This window comes from Ictalurus punctatus, chromosome 5 (assembly GCF_001660625.3).
Source record: "Ictalurus punctatus breed USDA103 chromosome 5, Coco_2.0, whole genome shotgun sequence".
Lineage (NCBI taxonomy): Eukaryota > Metazoa > Chordata > Actinopteri > Siluriformes > Ictaluridae > Ictalurus > Ictalurus punctatus.
The window spans coordinates 7830870-7847944 of NC_030420.2; the positions used below are offsets into that span (position 1 = coordinate 7830870).

Consider the following 17075-nt stretch of genomic DNA (forward strand, 5'->3'; position numbering starts at 1 on the left):
ATACTAAATTGGCCTGCAAATAATAAACTGACTGTATTATACAGCACATGTGTATCCTGAATAATAATAATTAAACCATCATACCGGAAATTCTCAGCAGTCTTGGGAACAACATCTGCAAACAGTTCAATCTTCATTCTTCCAACTTCCTGCAAAGACAAACATGATTCAGTTAAAAACGAGCAAATCAAGACACAAGGACACCATACGTGGAGCTCAGTTTAAATTATGCTGCCACTGTATAGTAGGTCGAATACAGTGGGTTGATTTTGGCCTACACATGCCTGCCCATTGAAACCAGACCAAGACAAGCACATGTCCCACAGTGTCACTGAACTGTGTGGGCTTATGAGGGGACAGTCAGCAAGGTCATGTAAAAGGACTCATTTGTCTGATAAGATCGAGTGTAAGTATGTTTAAGACTACAGCAAGCTCAGAGATGCACTGGGAAGCAATCGTTTTAGCTTGTGTCAGGAATTACCTACGGAGAAAAAATTGGCCCAAGAAAATTGATCAGCAGATGAATGCGGTAATGAAGGCCAGGTTTTCACCTTAAAAGCACTGCACATGGTTACATGCAGGTAAGCAATATGATCTTTTTCTTGGCTCCAATCACTGAATTTTCAAGCTCATGCCAAACAGAGGAGGACATACATTGCATTTACATTTCTGGCATTTGGCAGATGCCCATATCCAGAGCGACTTACAGAAGTCCTTTGAAGTCTCTATCAATAAATACATCCTGGTCATCCTCATCCTGGTTCACTAGGTCACGGACTAAAAATACCATCAGTTTTAAAACTCTGTTGGGAGCTAATAGAGTAAGAAAATACAGTTTTGTTTTGTTTTTTATGAAAAGTGCTAATTTAATTACTTTAGGAACTTTAGGAATATTGGTATAAATCCAACAGCTGCTGACCATAGATGTTTCTTGGGGGGTATGTATTAATAAGGCCGCAAACAAAATGAAGTCAAGTGGCTATTTTGCATTATGCTATAGACTACTATCTAGTGAATTTTTTTACCCTGTGATAGGCAGATGAGAGATGACAACATACTGTACAGTAATCCAGGACAGAGTCCAAGAGCTCTTTTTGAATAGTTTTAGAGTTGCCCGATAAAGCAGGTACATTTTCCATTGTCACAGTGTGTAAGCCAATATATAGAAGAGCTAATAACATTGACCAGGGTTGCCAGGTTTCTGTAAAATTTCCAGCCTAACTGCATCTCAAAAAAAAAATCACCCAAAAGCTAGGCCAAAAATGGAGACAGTTTTCTTCTTTCTCTCAGACTTTTGTTTGGGAAACAAGGTCACCTTGTTGCACACGCGTTTCTGATGTATGGACGTTTTCCACTTGAGAATTCGTTTCCCAATTTTTGCAATATAGTAGAATACAGTAGAAATGGTTCTGTACATCATAGACACACTGAATGTGTGTCTATGTTTAATTCTGATTATGTGCTATAAATCAAGTAAAAGTTGGCCTGAATGGTCATAAACAGAGCGCATGGGGCAGCATATGGGCATCTATTAGTGCTTACTGCAGTTCCCATTTTTGCTAGATGCAATAATAACTGTACAGTGCTAAATGGAGAAGTAAATGTACTTCCCCATGATTTATCAACATCTAAAAAAAATAATAATAATAAATTATAAATAAATAAAAAAGTGACCACATCAATGGAATATCGGCTTATATCTGTCAAATAGCAAAAAAAAATAAAAAAATGCAGTAATAGTATTTCAACTGAATTTAAAATGTATACAGTGGTGAATAAGGACTTTATGTAGATGAACACTGTAGGAAATCCAAAATGAAGGACTCTGGACTAAACAAAGCTAAGTCAGTGTTAGATATAACCAACGTGTACAAACACTCAAGAGAATTTAACTGGCTATATTGCTAAATAAGTGAAGTGGAATTGGTGTGTAAGTGTAGAGAAACCTCTTAGACACTGGTGAGAGTGGCTCCACTGTAACGAACACAGCTGAACAGCTAAAACATGATGGCATGGTAATTAAGGCTCTGGGTTACTGATCAGAAGGTCAGGGGTTCGAGCCCCAGCACTGCCAAGCTGCCACTGTTGGGCCCTTAACCCTCTCTAAATTTTTATTTAAAAAATAAAAATGTATATAAATAAAATTTTAAACTCCTAGACGACATCCTCCTCTGGCTAATACTGGCAAAAATAGAGAGGGGGGGGATATTTTAGTCATCAAACACTGTCTGACAATGACTAATAAAACAGTGCTAAGTGCTAATAACAAGTGCTAAGGTGCACTCCTAAATGCGCACACACACACACACACACACACACACACACACACACACACACACACACACCCCTTATACTCTGAATGCAAGCATTAGTTTAAATTCACTTATATGGTGGCAGGCCAAGAAGATTTATTAAAAGCATTAACATTTGAATAATTATTAATGACATTAAGCCTCATGTTGCTGACAGGACATGGGCTGAATGGCGATGCACGGTGGCCCATTAGGAGGTAGTTTATAACACTGCAATGTGTTAGCGTCATTAACAAATAACTGGCTATCGCAAACATTACATGTAGCATAACGTTAGCTGGTTTCACGGCCACAATGCCAGCTGCCTCAAACAAACATAATCCAGGACCGTCTTTCAGGTGCTTCGACAAATTCCAGGTGTTTCCTCGCTTTGTTTGAAATGAACGATGCTAGCTTTCCTCTCTTTTCCTCTCAACGAGTCTGCGGCGGAGCTAACTTATTGCCATTTTCTGTAGTTTTTCCCGTGTACTTGTAGTTGTTCTTATTCTTTACCACTTGAGGACCGACTAAAACACTTACGCATATTTGCTGTCCCCTTCAGGTCTGGAAGAATTGCAAACTCGTTACCTTCATTACCAACAGTACCTACGCTACTGTAGAAAAACAAGTACCGTCACGTTTTTAAAATGCTGGTACTGGGGTATCGGTTCTCGTGACATCCCTAGACCTCAGCTTCCTGACATGCTGGCGTATGCTTAGAAAAGAATTTCACAGTGCACATGTATATGTGACCAATAAAGACTCATTATCATTACTACTGAAAATGTTTGCTTGTGAAGGCTTGCAAATAGTAAAATAAACAACAAATACTTATGGCTTAATTATGCATATCCTTATAGAAGTAAAAATGTTTGAACACCAGCAGCTGCAATTAGAACCGAAACCTCTTCACTTGTTCAGCTCATTCTAATCCCAGATTAATGTTGACTTGGTTTTGGTATACACACACCTATGTCAAGTGATTCTAGCTCAGGAGAACCTACCATTACTCAGGTGTGCATACACGGGCGGGGACGGTCTACTCTGTTCAGCCTTGTAATTGGATTTGTTTGCATAAAAGCATCAAGATGAGCTTCTGTAGCAGTGAAAATGAAAACGAGACACCACACCTGAGATTCACAGAGCTGAAACTGTTTAGTGTCCTAAAGATTACGCAGTCCCTCAAGGATTTTGCGATCGCAGAAATTAAAACAAAGTCAAGGAAACTGCAATATTCACAGTTTTTTTTTTTCCTGCCATTTTTCAAAATTTCCACAGATTTTCTGCAGATTTGGGCCATGTGACTTCACCACAACGCGCATTCAGCCAAAGCCCTCGTCGATTCACGGGTGTCGAAAAAGAGTACAGATAAAAAGTCTCATTTACCAACAAACATCACGGAGAAAGACTGTGCAAAACAATTTCTTGCGATTTCGCCAACTCAAGTAGCAAAAAAAAAGCTAATTTTGAAAAAAGCCACTGCAAAATTAAGCATTTTGGCCACAACAATCACAAAAAACTTAGCAGAATCCTGTATGGACTGATTATGCTTAACTCGACATAATTATTAAAGCAGTATTTAGGGTGTGTAAAACATAGTTTTACAAACTGGGTCCATGAGAAGCAATCCACACCCAGGGAGTATGAATTTCAGGTCTGGTTTCATTCCAGCTCAAGCCTGAGCCTTTTCTCTCACCACCTTTTTTACATAGTCAGAGGACATGGTTATCATAGTTAACATGTAATCCGTTAATATTAATATATAATATTAAATTAATTATTTTTTGGATGTACTAGTTTAGACCTTAAATAAAATAAAACAGCATTAAATATTGCATTACATCTAGATTTATTTCACATCAGTTACTCTTACTCTGACTTTTTCTCACTTTTTTTTTTTAAAGAGACATTTTTTGCATTTAAAAAGTGCTCTATTCGCATATCTTCCTTCCATGAATGTCAACACGATTTCTATATTAAATGGTGCTCTCAGACTAATCCTCAACACAGGCAACGTCTGACCATTATGTAAACTGATCAATACCAAGAGAAGCAATACAGAACTGTTGTGAAGAAGTCTGTGAGCGGTTTAGAAAATTTGGATGGTGTGGTTTTCCATCTTTTGATGCAAAGAATGTTGCCATCACATAATTCTTATAATTCCCTTTTGGTTGTCTTCCCCCCCCTGGTTATAAAAGCTAAATTCAAACCGGTAGATCTAGAGAAACATGAGCAGAGGTGTTTCTTTAGGACCCAGAGAAAGACAAAACCTGGCAGGTGTGGTGAGAAGCAGTTGTGCGCTTCAGATATAATAGGCGTGGTAGAGCAAAAGGAGGAGCATCTGTGCTAAACAATTCACGTTCAGTTGAACACCTCAAGCTTCCACAAACACACTACAATATTGATGGGGGTAGCAAGCTCAATATCTTCAGCAGACGACAAAAGGAAAACAAGAGGAACGGTAAAGGTGACAACTACTATGCACTATTCATGAGTATTTTTATTTTATTTTATATGAATCTTGTTATTGCTGTTTGTTAAATACTTTTCCTGATTCCATTTGACTAAGGAAGTAAAGTAACAAGTGATGTCACTGATACTATGATACTAAAAAATAGCATCTTAATTCTTTAATTCTTAATTCATTATGCACATAATTCATAATTGTAGGAAAATAATACTAAGTACAATATATAACAATTACTGTTTTGCCTGCTTGAATGAAATGCCAGACTTTTGTGGAACAAGAACTGCAAATCATACATTTTGAAATCTTAGGACTTTCTTGTTAAACAAGACTTCTCTCAGACGCGACTTTTTTTTAGTTTTTGATACTTTATTTCCTGGAGAAGGATTTTGCTATAAAGCTCAGGTACATGAAGTTGTATTCACTTGAGCAATCTAAGTCCAAAACTACGTGAATATGTGGTAATGACTGACAAAATGATGAGGATTGCTTTAAGCTTAGCAGAAATCCACTGACTGGTCAGGGTACCAGTTGCACAAGGATATAATTTCCTATGGAATTGCGTAGTGTGGTATATTTGGTTGTGGTTTGTCTCTTCGCCTGTCTGGTAGCTAACATGTAAAAATGTTCATCAAACAAATATAAACCCCTAGTTGAATCCCTGCCACATCTGTTCATGGTGGCGAGCAAGGTCTACAGTGATTGGTTTAGAAATCAGGATACCAACTGGAAGTCAAATGCAAAGTAATTAACATGAGTCTATATTGAACATAATTGGTTACATAATTGTTCATAGCTCGAACATAAATGTTAGAGCTTTGAAACAGTCTCAATGCAAGTGAGTGGACATGGCTTAGTGAATGCTTTTAAATGCTTCATGAGAGGTAGGGAGGGGTGGGACTTCTGCACAAAACATTCCAGATTTGCAGATACATATGCGTCATTTTATTGGTTAAAAAAAACAGATTGCCCTTTTGACATATTTTTGAGCGAAAATTCATACTAGTGTACTGCGATGTTAAACTGCGGAGCTCCTTTGCAAAATGTGTAATGGTGGGCATGGTGGCTTAGTGATCAGCACATCCACAGTTGGGGGATCAAATCCCACCTCCATCCTGTGTGTGCAGTGCATGCATGTTGTCCCCGTGCTTCGTGGGTTTCCTCCAGGTAGTCGATTTCCTCCCACCAGTGCAAAGACATGAGTTGTAGGCTGATTGGCATCCAAATTGTCCATAGTGTGCGAATGTGTGTACTATTGTGCCCTGTGAAGGGGTTGGCACCCCGTCCAGGTTGTCCCCTGCCTTGAGTCCCCTGGGATAGGCTCGAGGGTCCCCTGTATAGGATAAGCGGTATGGAAATAGATATTATCTATTAGGTGTAAATGTCACTGGATACTGTGACAGTGTAATAACGTGTACAATTAAATCGGTGCATTACTTAAGCATCGTCTGCATAGCTTTCGAATTTCGCTGCAGAATTTATTTACATTTTTTACATTTATACAACTGATCAGTTGAAGGTTAAGGACCCAGCAGTGGCAGTGCTGGGATTTGAACTCATTACCTTCCGATCAGTAGTCCAACATTTTAACCACTGCTCAGATTTGTCTTGACTGGTTTCACAAGCTCACTTCATATATCTAATCATTTTCTGTCCATATTTTCTCCACCAGATTGCACTGTCGAAGTGAACCGAGCTGCTGACACAATAATGATTCAATATTCCCCAGGGAGCATGTTGGCCATGATCCAGGAAGAGAACAAGATCTGCTCCCAGGACACAACTCTGGAGTACTTGATCCTCCTTCTTTCCAAAGTGGCTCTGAATACACTAGTCTTGTCCTTCTGGTTGAGGAGCATTACCAAAACACTCCTTGGTGTTTGTAGCATCTTGATATACCTGGCGGATCTGCTGCTGATCTGCTCCATCTTCTGGGCATGGTTGTTCCGGGAGAACCATGGTACCTATGAAGTCGTGTGCTTCAGCCTTTCATACAGCTCCGCTGTTTACTCCCTGCTACCTCTGCCTGTCCTACTGGCAGGAGCTTTAGACTGTGTTATCCATCAACATGTGGGCTTTGATCAGAAGTCTTTAGGCAGAACTGCTGTCCGCTGTGCGGTAGTGTTGCTGATTTGGACACTGGCTTGCTTTTACTCTTTCTGCTACACAAACACAGAGCTGCTGACCATCCAGTACAAAGATGTCAAAGCTCTTGTGTGCTCTGTAGAAGGATCTGTGGCAGTCAGTCATTTCAGTTTGATTCTATTCATCATTTTAGGCTATATACTTCTGTTTCACTGCAGAAAGCTCCCACGCTGGATTCGCCTGGCTAATAAATTGGCCAAGCAGAGGACTGGCTCACTTTCTATGAGTGATCTAGACTTTTCTAGGAATCTGGAAAAGCTTGAATCAGGAGCCTTTGAGGACGATTACATGGATATCATGCAGGATCGTCCTCCTCTCAGCATCAGTCTGGTTCTTTGCTTTGCATTGAACTGGACACCTTACGTGCTTATGAGCGTGACCTGTGATCTCCTGGGATTTACGGTGCCAGCTTACGCAAGTGTCAATCTCCTTTGGACTGCCTGTGCCAACAGCTTTCTGGTGGGTATGGCTTTCTGGTACAGAAGCAATAAGCATGGACCTTTCTGTACACTGCCAGATGACATTTGTCCATGGAGCTTTTACTGGTATTTGAGTAAGGAAAATGGCCAGTTTACAGCTAGCACAAAACTCAAGACTGAACCGTCAATTCTCCAGACTCTACAATAACTTTTGGCAGTGAAGATACCTTTTCATTTGCATCTTGTCTGATCATCTCTGGCACAAAGTCAGATGAGCTACATCATAAACCCCCCCGTCACTTCACAATGGTGAAAAACGCATTTCTATGAATAAAACACATCGGAGGTCACAGGGTGAGCTGCTTTGGGAAAAATGCACAAGGTTGTCCAAAACATGAGAATGTTATATATTCAGTGCTTCAAACAAACCCGTAAGTGTATTAACAGATCCATGTGCTGTTTAATGTGTTCCAGACATGTTTTCTTCAGTACAGAAATTTCATTTTTTTTACCTTTATATCCTTATCTGTAAATGTTAGAAATTCATGCCAATATTTCCATTTTACATAAAAGCTCGTCCTGACAGCGAGTGAGTCTCCATTAAACTTCACTGAATGAGCGCGAGTCCATGCATGCGCGTCAGTCAAACAGCACGCAATAGAAAGGAAGCGCATTAACTTTGACTAAAATATTCATTTTGATCAAATATGTTGTTCGATGCTATGTTTAGAAACAAAAGTAATTGTGTTGAGAGCAGTAACTGTAATGGGGTTATAACATGTCATTGTATATAAATGTAAGACATGTCATACATTACCAGAATAAAGTAACATTACTGTGTTCAAATGAGAGTTTTAGTTTTTCTTTTTTAGCATTTTTAATATAGTGATTTAACTTCTGCTTTAAAGCTTGTGGACAATCAGTTGTTTTTTTGTTTTCAAAATATAATGTTAATATTTGTAAAAAATCCTTTGCACAATGTATAGCAGAACATAGATACATTTAATACCTTTTTCATAGCCTTCAATATGCACAATGTTTGAAGGACAACATTGGGCAGAATGTGAAATAACTTGTTTTTTTAACTCTTTAAAAATTGGCCTTTTAATCCAACTAATCGATCAATTGAAGAAATAATCAACAGATTAATCGATTATCAAAATAATCGTTAATTGCAGCCCTATATTGGAGCATATTGATACATATTGTAAGTGCAATGCACTTTGCAATCTAATACAACTAATATGATGAACTGGTGAAGTGTCCCTGTGCAAGAGTGGCCTGCATTCATTTAACCATTTATTCATTTTATCTTTCCAAAGACAAGGTTAACAAAACATCATCAGAGTGTTTACAGAAGAAGAAAAGTTTGCTTTGTTAGACTGCTCATTTGTAGACTGTAGGCTACTGTAATATCAGCAAGGCAGAGGGCAAAAGTGTGATAACGACACGTTACCCTGGGCAAAACAGAACACACAGTACCGAAGCAACAAGGCAAAGTGTGCATTTACTGACCTAAATTCATGCTCAAACATCATTTTACATGCACAAGGGCATGGTAAAGAAATTTCAGTAGGTCTGTAGTGTACATATACATATTTTTGTACAAAAAAACCCCCATAACCTCAACTCTTTTACATGTACGTTTGAACAAAACATGATGGGTAAATAAATGAGATAAATACTACAGTGCCATAGGTTAACTATTAACATCTCGTGGTGCCTTCAGAACAATATTTGCTATTAGTCACCATGTTTACAAAGAAAATGATATCGAGTCACGTCAAAAATGTTTGTGTAACTATAAATACAATGCAACAGGTTTGGTTAAAGATATGTTATGTTCAAGAATATTTTAGAATGTTATTAAGATGCAATTTGTAATGTACCAAAGTGTTTCTAAATCCATTATAATCATAACGACTTCATATATTTCTAATTGCAACAGTGCTTTGCAGAACCGCTATGTAATTAGCCATCTGGAGTCAGAAAAGAGCTGCTCAACTTCGCAGCTTTTCTTTAAAAAGACAACTTACCTTGCATACCTACTGCAGATTCAACTGAGGGGTCAATAGGGGGAAGGGGAAAAAGTAGTAAATGTGTGCTCCGAGTGGCTCTCTGCAGTATGCAGTCCCATACACGCCTGGTATACTTCCATTACATACACCTCAGGTGATCTGATCATGTGATTCAATAAATCATATATTGCTTCTAATAAGGCAAAATTAAATATATGGCATTCCATGAACTAGTTCTTTCAAATTCAATTCAATTCAATTTTATTTGTATAGCGCTTTTTACAATGGGCATTGTCTCAAAGCAGCTTTACAGAAACATATAAACACATTTTAAGTGTGTGAATGTATCCCTAATGAGCAAGCCGGTGGCGACAATGGCGAGGAAAAACCCCGAAAGTATAGACGATACGAGGAAGAAACTTTGAGAGGAAGCCGACTCAAAAGAGAACCCATCCTCTTCTGGGTAACAACGGATAGTGTGAAAGCAAAGGAAGTTCATTAGGGTTTTTATATGAAGTCTGTTTTGTTGACCTAGTCCACCGTTTACTAAAGGCGACCTGAGTGCAAAACTGTATGTGGTAATTGCAGTCCTAAGGCCATAGTAGCAACCGTAGTCCCAAACAAGGTGATGAAATGGTTTCATAGTATTACATATTATGACAGATTGAAAAAAAAATAATAGCTGTGAGGTCAAGCAAGCCAAATCAAGGACACAAATAGTTTGCACATAGTGAGAATAGTAAGTAGTGTGTATATTCATATTCAAAAATGTCTAACCAGCAAACAAAACATTAACACGTTGCGGATATCAACCGCCGTAATGCAGAATTTCAAATGAGTTCGATTCTGCGTGAAAACCGCAAACCTGGCAACAAAGGTGATCTTTTGATGTTGACTGGGTTTCGCAAGTGTCAATGCCGGTGTCTGGGTGATTGGATCACAACTGATATATCAGCTGCAATGGATCTGTTTACAATATAAAATTTTCAGAAATCTGTACTATATACATCACCATCCACTTTAATAGGAACACATGTACACCTGCACATTTATGCAGCGTTATCATGTGGCAGCAGCACAATGCGTGAAATCATGCAGATACAGGTCAAGAACTTCCGTTAATGTCCACATCAAATGATAGAATGGGGAAGGAGAATGTGATCTCGGAGACTTTGACCGCGGCATGGTTGTTGGTTGATGGGCTGGTTTGAGTATTTCAGAAACTGCTGATCTCCAGGGATTTTCACACACAACTGTCTCTGGAGTTTATATAGAATGGTGCGGGAAAAAAAAAAAAAAAGTGGTCCGTGGAAAAGCATTTCAGCATGCACAAAACATCAGGCCTTGACATGGATGGACTACAACAGCAGAAGACCACATCAGGTTCCACTCCTGTCAGCCAAGAATAAGAATCTGAGGCTATTTTGGGCACAAACTCGCCGAAACCGCTCTTTTTCCAAGTCTTCAACACTCATTTTTGAGTTTGCATGTCAGAGATAGTAGTCCACTTATACAACAATTTGCCAACAATTACAATTTTTTAAAAAATGATTAATGAACAACACACTGCACTTTTTAACTGTAAGCAAGACTTTTGTGCCGTCGGATTTCTCAGTAACATGACAAGCTGTTTATTCTCAAAACAGAGAAAAAAATTCATCCTTTTGAGGGAATAACTTATAGAGTAGCTATAACAATCAATACCAGGAACGATCCTTTGTAAGGACACTTACTGACTTTTCGAAAGCGGCTTCACTCAAGACTCCTTGCACACATTTAAAAAAAAAAAAATAATCTCTCCTTACTGAAAACTCCATCACGTCGATGAATGTCCACAAACCTTTGGCCATATAGTGTACATCCTTGTAAGCGACCCACATTCTTTATCAAAAGCTCAATTATAAAGGTGCTCATTATGCCATGGAAAAGAGAAAGGCGTATACTCTCAGGGAATCTGATACAAGAGCAATTCAAGTGACCGGCCGACTCAAAATCACAGATACATCACTTCAAATACTTCATAAATTCAAACACATGATTGGTTATGGAGAGACGGAGGATCTATATCTTGATCACATCAATCTAACACAGGAGGAGTAAAGACATGTGGACTGCAGGTGCCGCCTTTAACTGGCTTGAAGAAATCAGAAACTAAAACCTTGAGAACGTGATAAAAGGGAAACACTGCATCATATACAGGGTCACTGCAACCTCAAAAAATATTATAGAGACTAAATCATGAGGGAAAATGTGTACAGATGACCAACAAGTATAAACTAAAGTCAAAACAGAAATCGAATATAAAAACATAAAACTGATATAGAATAGTACTGTAAAATAAGAGAGATCATCAACTATAAGTAAAAAATTTACACACCCAGCATTTGCGTCTGGTACAGCTCTGCAATATAGGGTTATGGTTAGGGTTGGTCACACTGTTGCTTTGCCACAAATCACTTTACTACACTATTACAATTCAAAATATAATTGCATAAATCTGCGGCAACTGCACTCATACTTGCAGAAATATAGCTCGGCTTAATTATATTACAGCTCTACATTTTTGTAGTATCCTCCATATTGCATATTTTGCACTGTGCTGTCTGAACAGTCGGTACTTTCTCGAACTCCCTAAGATCATAAATTTAATTTCCCCATTTTCTTAAGACGATCTGCTCTTTCTCGGATTTGAACTGCTATGTTCGCAGTTAGCATGTTAGTAATATTCACTTTCTCCATGCCTCCTGTAGAGATGTACCGTTGCATTGTTTTGTATTGTATTATATTATGTGGCAACTGTTCTGCCCTGAACTATGTGTCAGACTTTGAAAAAAGGACATTCTACACCTGGCTTATGAATACATCCTGATAATGTTTCTGGAAAGCCTGATGAACTGCTCAGGCCAGAAAAGAAACAGGATGAACCACTTTTAGGCAAATCGGATCTACATTCACCAGAAAAAGACTTCACAGGACTGTTTTTCAATGCGCAGAAAGTATGACCAATACCACTCCTTATCGGTGTTATTCTGCTTATTTAGGTCCTGTGAGTTCTAAAGGCGCCAGGTAACTGAGATACTGGAGCAAAAGCAAACAGCCCCACTGTCAGTTTGTTTGAAGAACACATATTTAACAGTCCAACACAAACATCTTAACAGTCATCTAGTCTAAACTGAGTGTCTGTAGTGCAACACTTTCTATAGGTTAAAAGACACCACAGTTAATTTGCCTAAAGGTGCTCTGAACTGAAGGGTGGAGATGTGTACACACACACACACACACGCACACAGTGGGGGAAATAAGTATTGGCTGCATCAACATTTTTTTCAGTAAATATATATTTCCAATGAGGCCATTCACATGAAATTTTCACCAGACATCATTATTAACTCAAGAAATCCAGAAATTCGGCCGAACAAGTGAAAAAGCTGAATAAATTTGACTGTACAATGACGTGTTTGAGGACGTGCCAAATAGCCTAGCAACCAGAGTTAGATGCGCGAATTTCATGACCTCCACTTGCGGCAGCACGCTCGGAGCGATGAGGGGGCGCACGTATGCACGATCTAGGTATGAATAACACTAACCGTTTTTTTTTTTTTTTTGCTATTTTCAGCCGTATAATTTCGGTTGCCAAACATTCGGTGCATCCCTAACATTTAGGGATTTAACATTCCTTAAATGTTAAAATGTTAAATTTAACATTGCTATTATGATAGCACATGCTGCTTGGGATTGATCCTGCTATGTTTATGTATATGGATGTTTGTTCGCTCTTGTTTCTCGGATATTTTCAAGTGTGCTTGCAGAACAGTGAAACCTACTGAGGAGGAGATGCGACTGCTGAAATTGAAGAACAGCCTTCATCACCAGCTGATAAAATCAACGCCCTGTTGTGAGTGGGAGGTTGGAGAGCCCGTTTTTACATAACGGCTGAACTGGTTTTACATGCAGATATACATCACAAAAAGTAAATTGGCTTTAATTTCCTGGGCTTTGTAATGCACAATTAAAAATTTCAACAGGGTTTGATCCCTCGGAGACTGAGACTTCCTTGCATGACCCACTGGAGGGCGAGACCTCTTCCTTCAATCCACTGGAGATCCAGACTACCTCGTTCAACCCACCGTGGGTACAGACTTCCTCGTTCAACCCACTGGTGATCCAGACTTCCTTGTTAAACCCTCTGGAGATCCAGACTTCCTCGTTCAACCCCCTCACCGGACCCACCGTGGGTACAGAGTTCCTTGTTCAACCAGTTGGGATCAAAGCTTTATTGCTTAACCTGCTGGGGGTCAGACAGATTTTGTGTGCTAATATTTTCAAGTGTTACCAACAGTTGTATTCAATTAAGCCACATTTAAATGATGTATAAATACCGTTTAGTCTTTTCACCATCCTGACACTAGCATTAGCACTGTTCAGCAATAAAAATGGACAAAATTCCCTGCCCATCTTTTTCCACTAAACAAAATAGCATTCTCTCTAAAACTGCATACTTACACTAACTGGTTTTCCTATTACAGTCAGGGATTTTTAAAAACCTATCATGTATTCTTCAAACCTACTGAAAGGTCTGTTCCTTGAACCAGAGAGAGAAATAGTTGGTATATATTGTAACCGTAGTTTTGACAGGTATAGGTCAAAGGTCAAAAAGATACACATTCTAACTCTCTATATCTAGATCAAGGGTCATGATCATAAAAATATTAATAGTTATGTTAAATCTGGATCACATCCATTCGTGACCATACCTGGTACGGCCATGTGTTTTCCACCCCACACACGTTGCACGCATGGTCCTTCTAACACTCTGTGGTAGGTCATAAAAATATGGATAGTTATGTTAAATCTGGTTCCCATGCATTCCAGACACATATGTTCTCATACCTGGTACGGCCATGTGTTTTACGCCCCACACACGTTGCACACATGGTCCTTCTAACACTCTGTGGTAGGATGCGAGTTAGAATGTGTATCTTTTTGACCTTTGACCTTAACCTGTCAAAACTATGGTTACAACATATACCAACTATTTCTCTCTAACCAGTCTTCTGGATTTTCTAGATTAGTAACTAATTTATTTTTTTTTTTAAAGGTGATGTCAGAGGTTTCAATTTGAGACACACCTTGAGGCAACAATCAGGATGACAGTGTATTTAACATCACTGTGCATAAAATCACTCAGCATGTTACAGTTTAACTTAGAAACCTGACAGACAAGGATGTTTTGGCTCTGATGTGCCAGAGGGAATGTTGCATTAAATCCTGCACAAGATAGACAGGCCAGTATATGAACAATGCCACATGTGTTGCTGCTGCACCGGCGCACACACACGCGCGCACACGCACGCACGGACGCGCACACACACAGACACACACGCACGCACACAAAGTCAGACGTGAAGTACTAATGTCTGCTTCACGTCAAGTTGTATCATACCACCCCAGCCTGGATTGTCCTATAACGTCCCACTGAGTTTTATGCTGTATTCAGCAAGAGGTCGTAACTCGTAATTCCCAAACTCCAACCAGGAAAAACCAAAGAAAACACACCACACAGTAAACTATGAATTCCTACTCAGGAACTCGAGATGGTCTCCTCTACTCCAAGCTCCTCCAAGTTCAGCAAGTCACGTCAACTCAACATGATTGTCCACAGCAGTAAACAAATTAGCACTTAGGGATTTTGGTCACGTATGTTACTGACATAATAAAATGTTAAAATTTTATAGCAGTCCTAACTTATGAATTTGGAATTTAAAAAAATAAATAAAATGTAGGGAGGTAAAGGCTTGGGGGTCGCACAAATTTCACAATGTTCATTTGGGGTAATTTGCCCAAATATTCTGGGCAAATCTATCTGAAATGTTAGGTTATAATGCATTCATGTTGTGTATAATCTCATTTGTACAAGTGAGATTATTAGACAGGCAAATTTTCCTGCACAAAACCCCTTCTATGAGGAGGCTCGAAATCTTGCACTCACCCTAAATACTTCCCAGTTGAACAAATACACAGGATGTACAAGCCAATATTACATACCCTATGTAGTGCACTCACTACATTTTGGACCTAAATGTATACAGGTAATGTAAACTAATCAGAAGTGTTGTCTCTGTCGCTATATTTAGCAAATTTTTAGACCTCTTCAGTGACTTTCATTCAAATAAGAGCCTAGTGACAAATCTAGTGACTTTTTAAGCACATCAGTAACTCTCTTGAACTCGATACGGTTCTCCAGCTCACATCTCAACTGCTGCTATACAAGTTTAGAGAGCAGGTTCACTCGACTCACTCACCATCAGTGTATTACGCCTGACTGTCTTGCGCTGATGACCAATCCCAGATCACCACTGTTCCCAACGACCAATCCCGGATCACCACTGTTCCCAACGACCAATCCCGGATCACCACTGTTCCCAACGACCAATCCCAGATCACCACTGTCCCCAATCACTGATCACCACTGTTCCCAATGCCCAATCACTGATCACCACTGTTCCCAATGCCCAATCACTGATCACCACTGTTCTCAACACCCAATCACTGATCACCACTGTTCTCAACACCCAATCACTGATCACCACTGTTTGTTCCCCCATTCACACTCCCTCGTTTTTTTTTTGTTTTTTTTTATAAGTAAAAATCAAGTAACCGCTTCCATAATGACTACTCATGGCTTCTTTTTGTCGTTCTAGATAAAATAGTATTTTGGAAATAGTGTAAAGAAATTGTCTGTGGTGCCATGACCGAAGATGACTAATTTCTATAACAAATGATTGAAGAAATAAATGATAATCTACTGTTTTCTATTATGCTCGATTATATTCTAGATGAAACTCTACCTTTCGCCTACTCTAATCCACTGTATAATTTGATTTACCGATGCGTGGATTATTAATACGCAAATGAGTCTGTAACGTCATCTAGCGAGACTTTAAACGTGCTTTACCCACTTTCCCCTGAAAAGAGTTGGCCACGGTGCTGCAGTAAACAGAGTACAGTGGAACCTGAACGCTCCACACAAACCAGAAAACGCATTTACCAGTGACTCTCCTTTAAAACACAAACCGACAGGAAATGCAATACCAACTATTAAAAATTAAGCTAATGAATGTGGTTAAGTTAGCCAGCTACATATATTGTGCCAGTAGCAAATAACTAGCATCACTTCCCACCTGAGAGTGACTCGCTAACCGAGAATCTTATCAAACAAAACCACGCAGCAAACTCCGGTTCTTATGAGTGACTTATAAAAATATTTGTTACGCTGCTTTTTTATTATATATATACACTTTTTTTTAAGAGTAGACACAGCGTTTACTGTACAGCACCTCCTCACGTGCTCATTCAGTTCATGATTTAGTTAGTTAGCTAGCTTGTGGACTAGCATTAGCTGCATAAAGTGGATAAATTACAGCTCTTACCTGTCCTCCGATTGTCACATCAAAAAACACAATGGGATTATTAGGGTTTGAAGGTTGGACGTTCATTATGTAGCATTAATAGGGAATAAAACCAAATACAACTGATTTATTTGGCTGGTTTTAGTGAACAGTTCCACACATTCAAAAACGGAACACTACGGCAAGCTTGAATGGACATATCTACGGATAACACTGAGGGACAAGAACGTCTCGCGCTAGCCGTATTTAGAATTTGTGAACTGAATTTTATATCCTTTACGTTACTTTCTTTCTTTCAGATAAAAACCCCTGTGTAACAATACAGT

The 17075-nt window shown here is 39.0% G+C and overlaps 2 protein-coding genes across 3 annotated transcripts in view; one reads left to right on the forward strand and one right to left on the reverse strand.

The window, feature by feature from the left end:
* Positions 1 to 16924, reverse strand: part of ppih (peptidylprolyl isomerase H (cyclophilin H)) — a 37822-nt gene extending 20898 nt beyond the window's left edge. The window contains 2 exon segments of the mRNA NM_001200580.1: positions 85 to 149; positions 16771 to 16924. Of these exon segments, the coding sequence (NP_001187509.1) occupies positions 85 to 149; positions 16771 to 16836 (131 nt within the window). The 5' untranslated portion in view covers positions 16837 to 16924.
* si:dkeyp-100a1.6 (probable G-protein coupled receptor 160) lies at positions 4649 to 8168 on the forward strand. 2 transcript variants are annotated; one of them, XM_017467142.3, is made up of 2 exons: positions 4649 to 4758; positions 6431 to 8168. In XM_017467142.3, exon 2 carries the CDS (start codon positions 6469 to 6471, stop codon positions 7528 to 7530), a length of 1062 nt encoding a protein of 353 aa, XP_017322631.1. In that variant the 5' UTR covers positions 4649 to 4758; positions 6431 to 6468; the 3' UTR covers positions 7531 to 8168. The 2 variants fall into 2 exon arrangements, with proteins under 2 accessions (XP_017322631.1, XP_017322632.1); XM_017467143.3 differs by having other exon boundaries at positions 4649 to 4752.
* Positions 16925 to 17075: the final 151 nt, after the last annotated feature.

Bases quoted from the DNA above. Each gene is read 5' to 3' on its own strand.
- si:dkeyp-100a1.6 (XM_017467142.3), top strand. From the start codon at position 6,469: ATGATTCAATATTCCCCAGGGAGCATGTTGGCCATGATCCAGGAAGAG.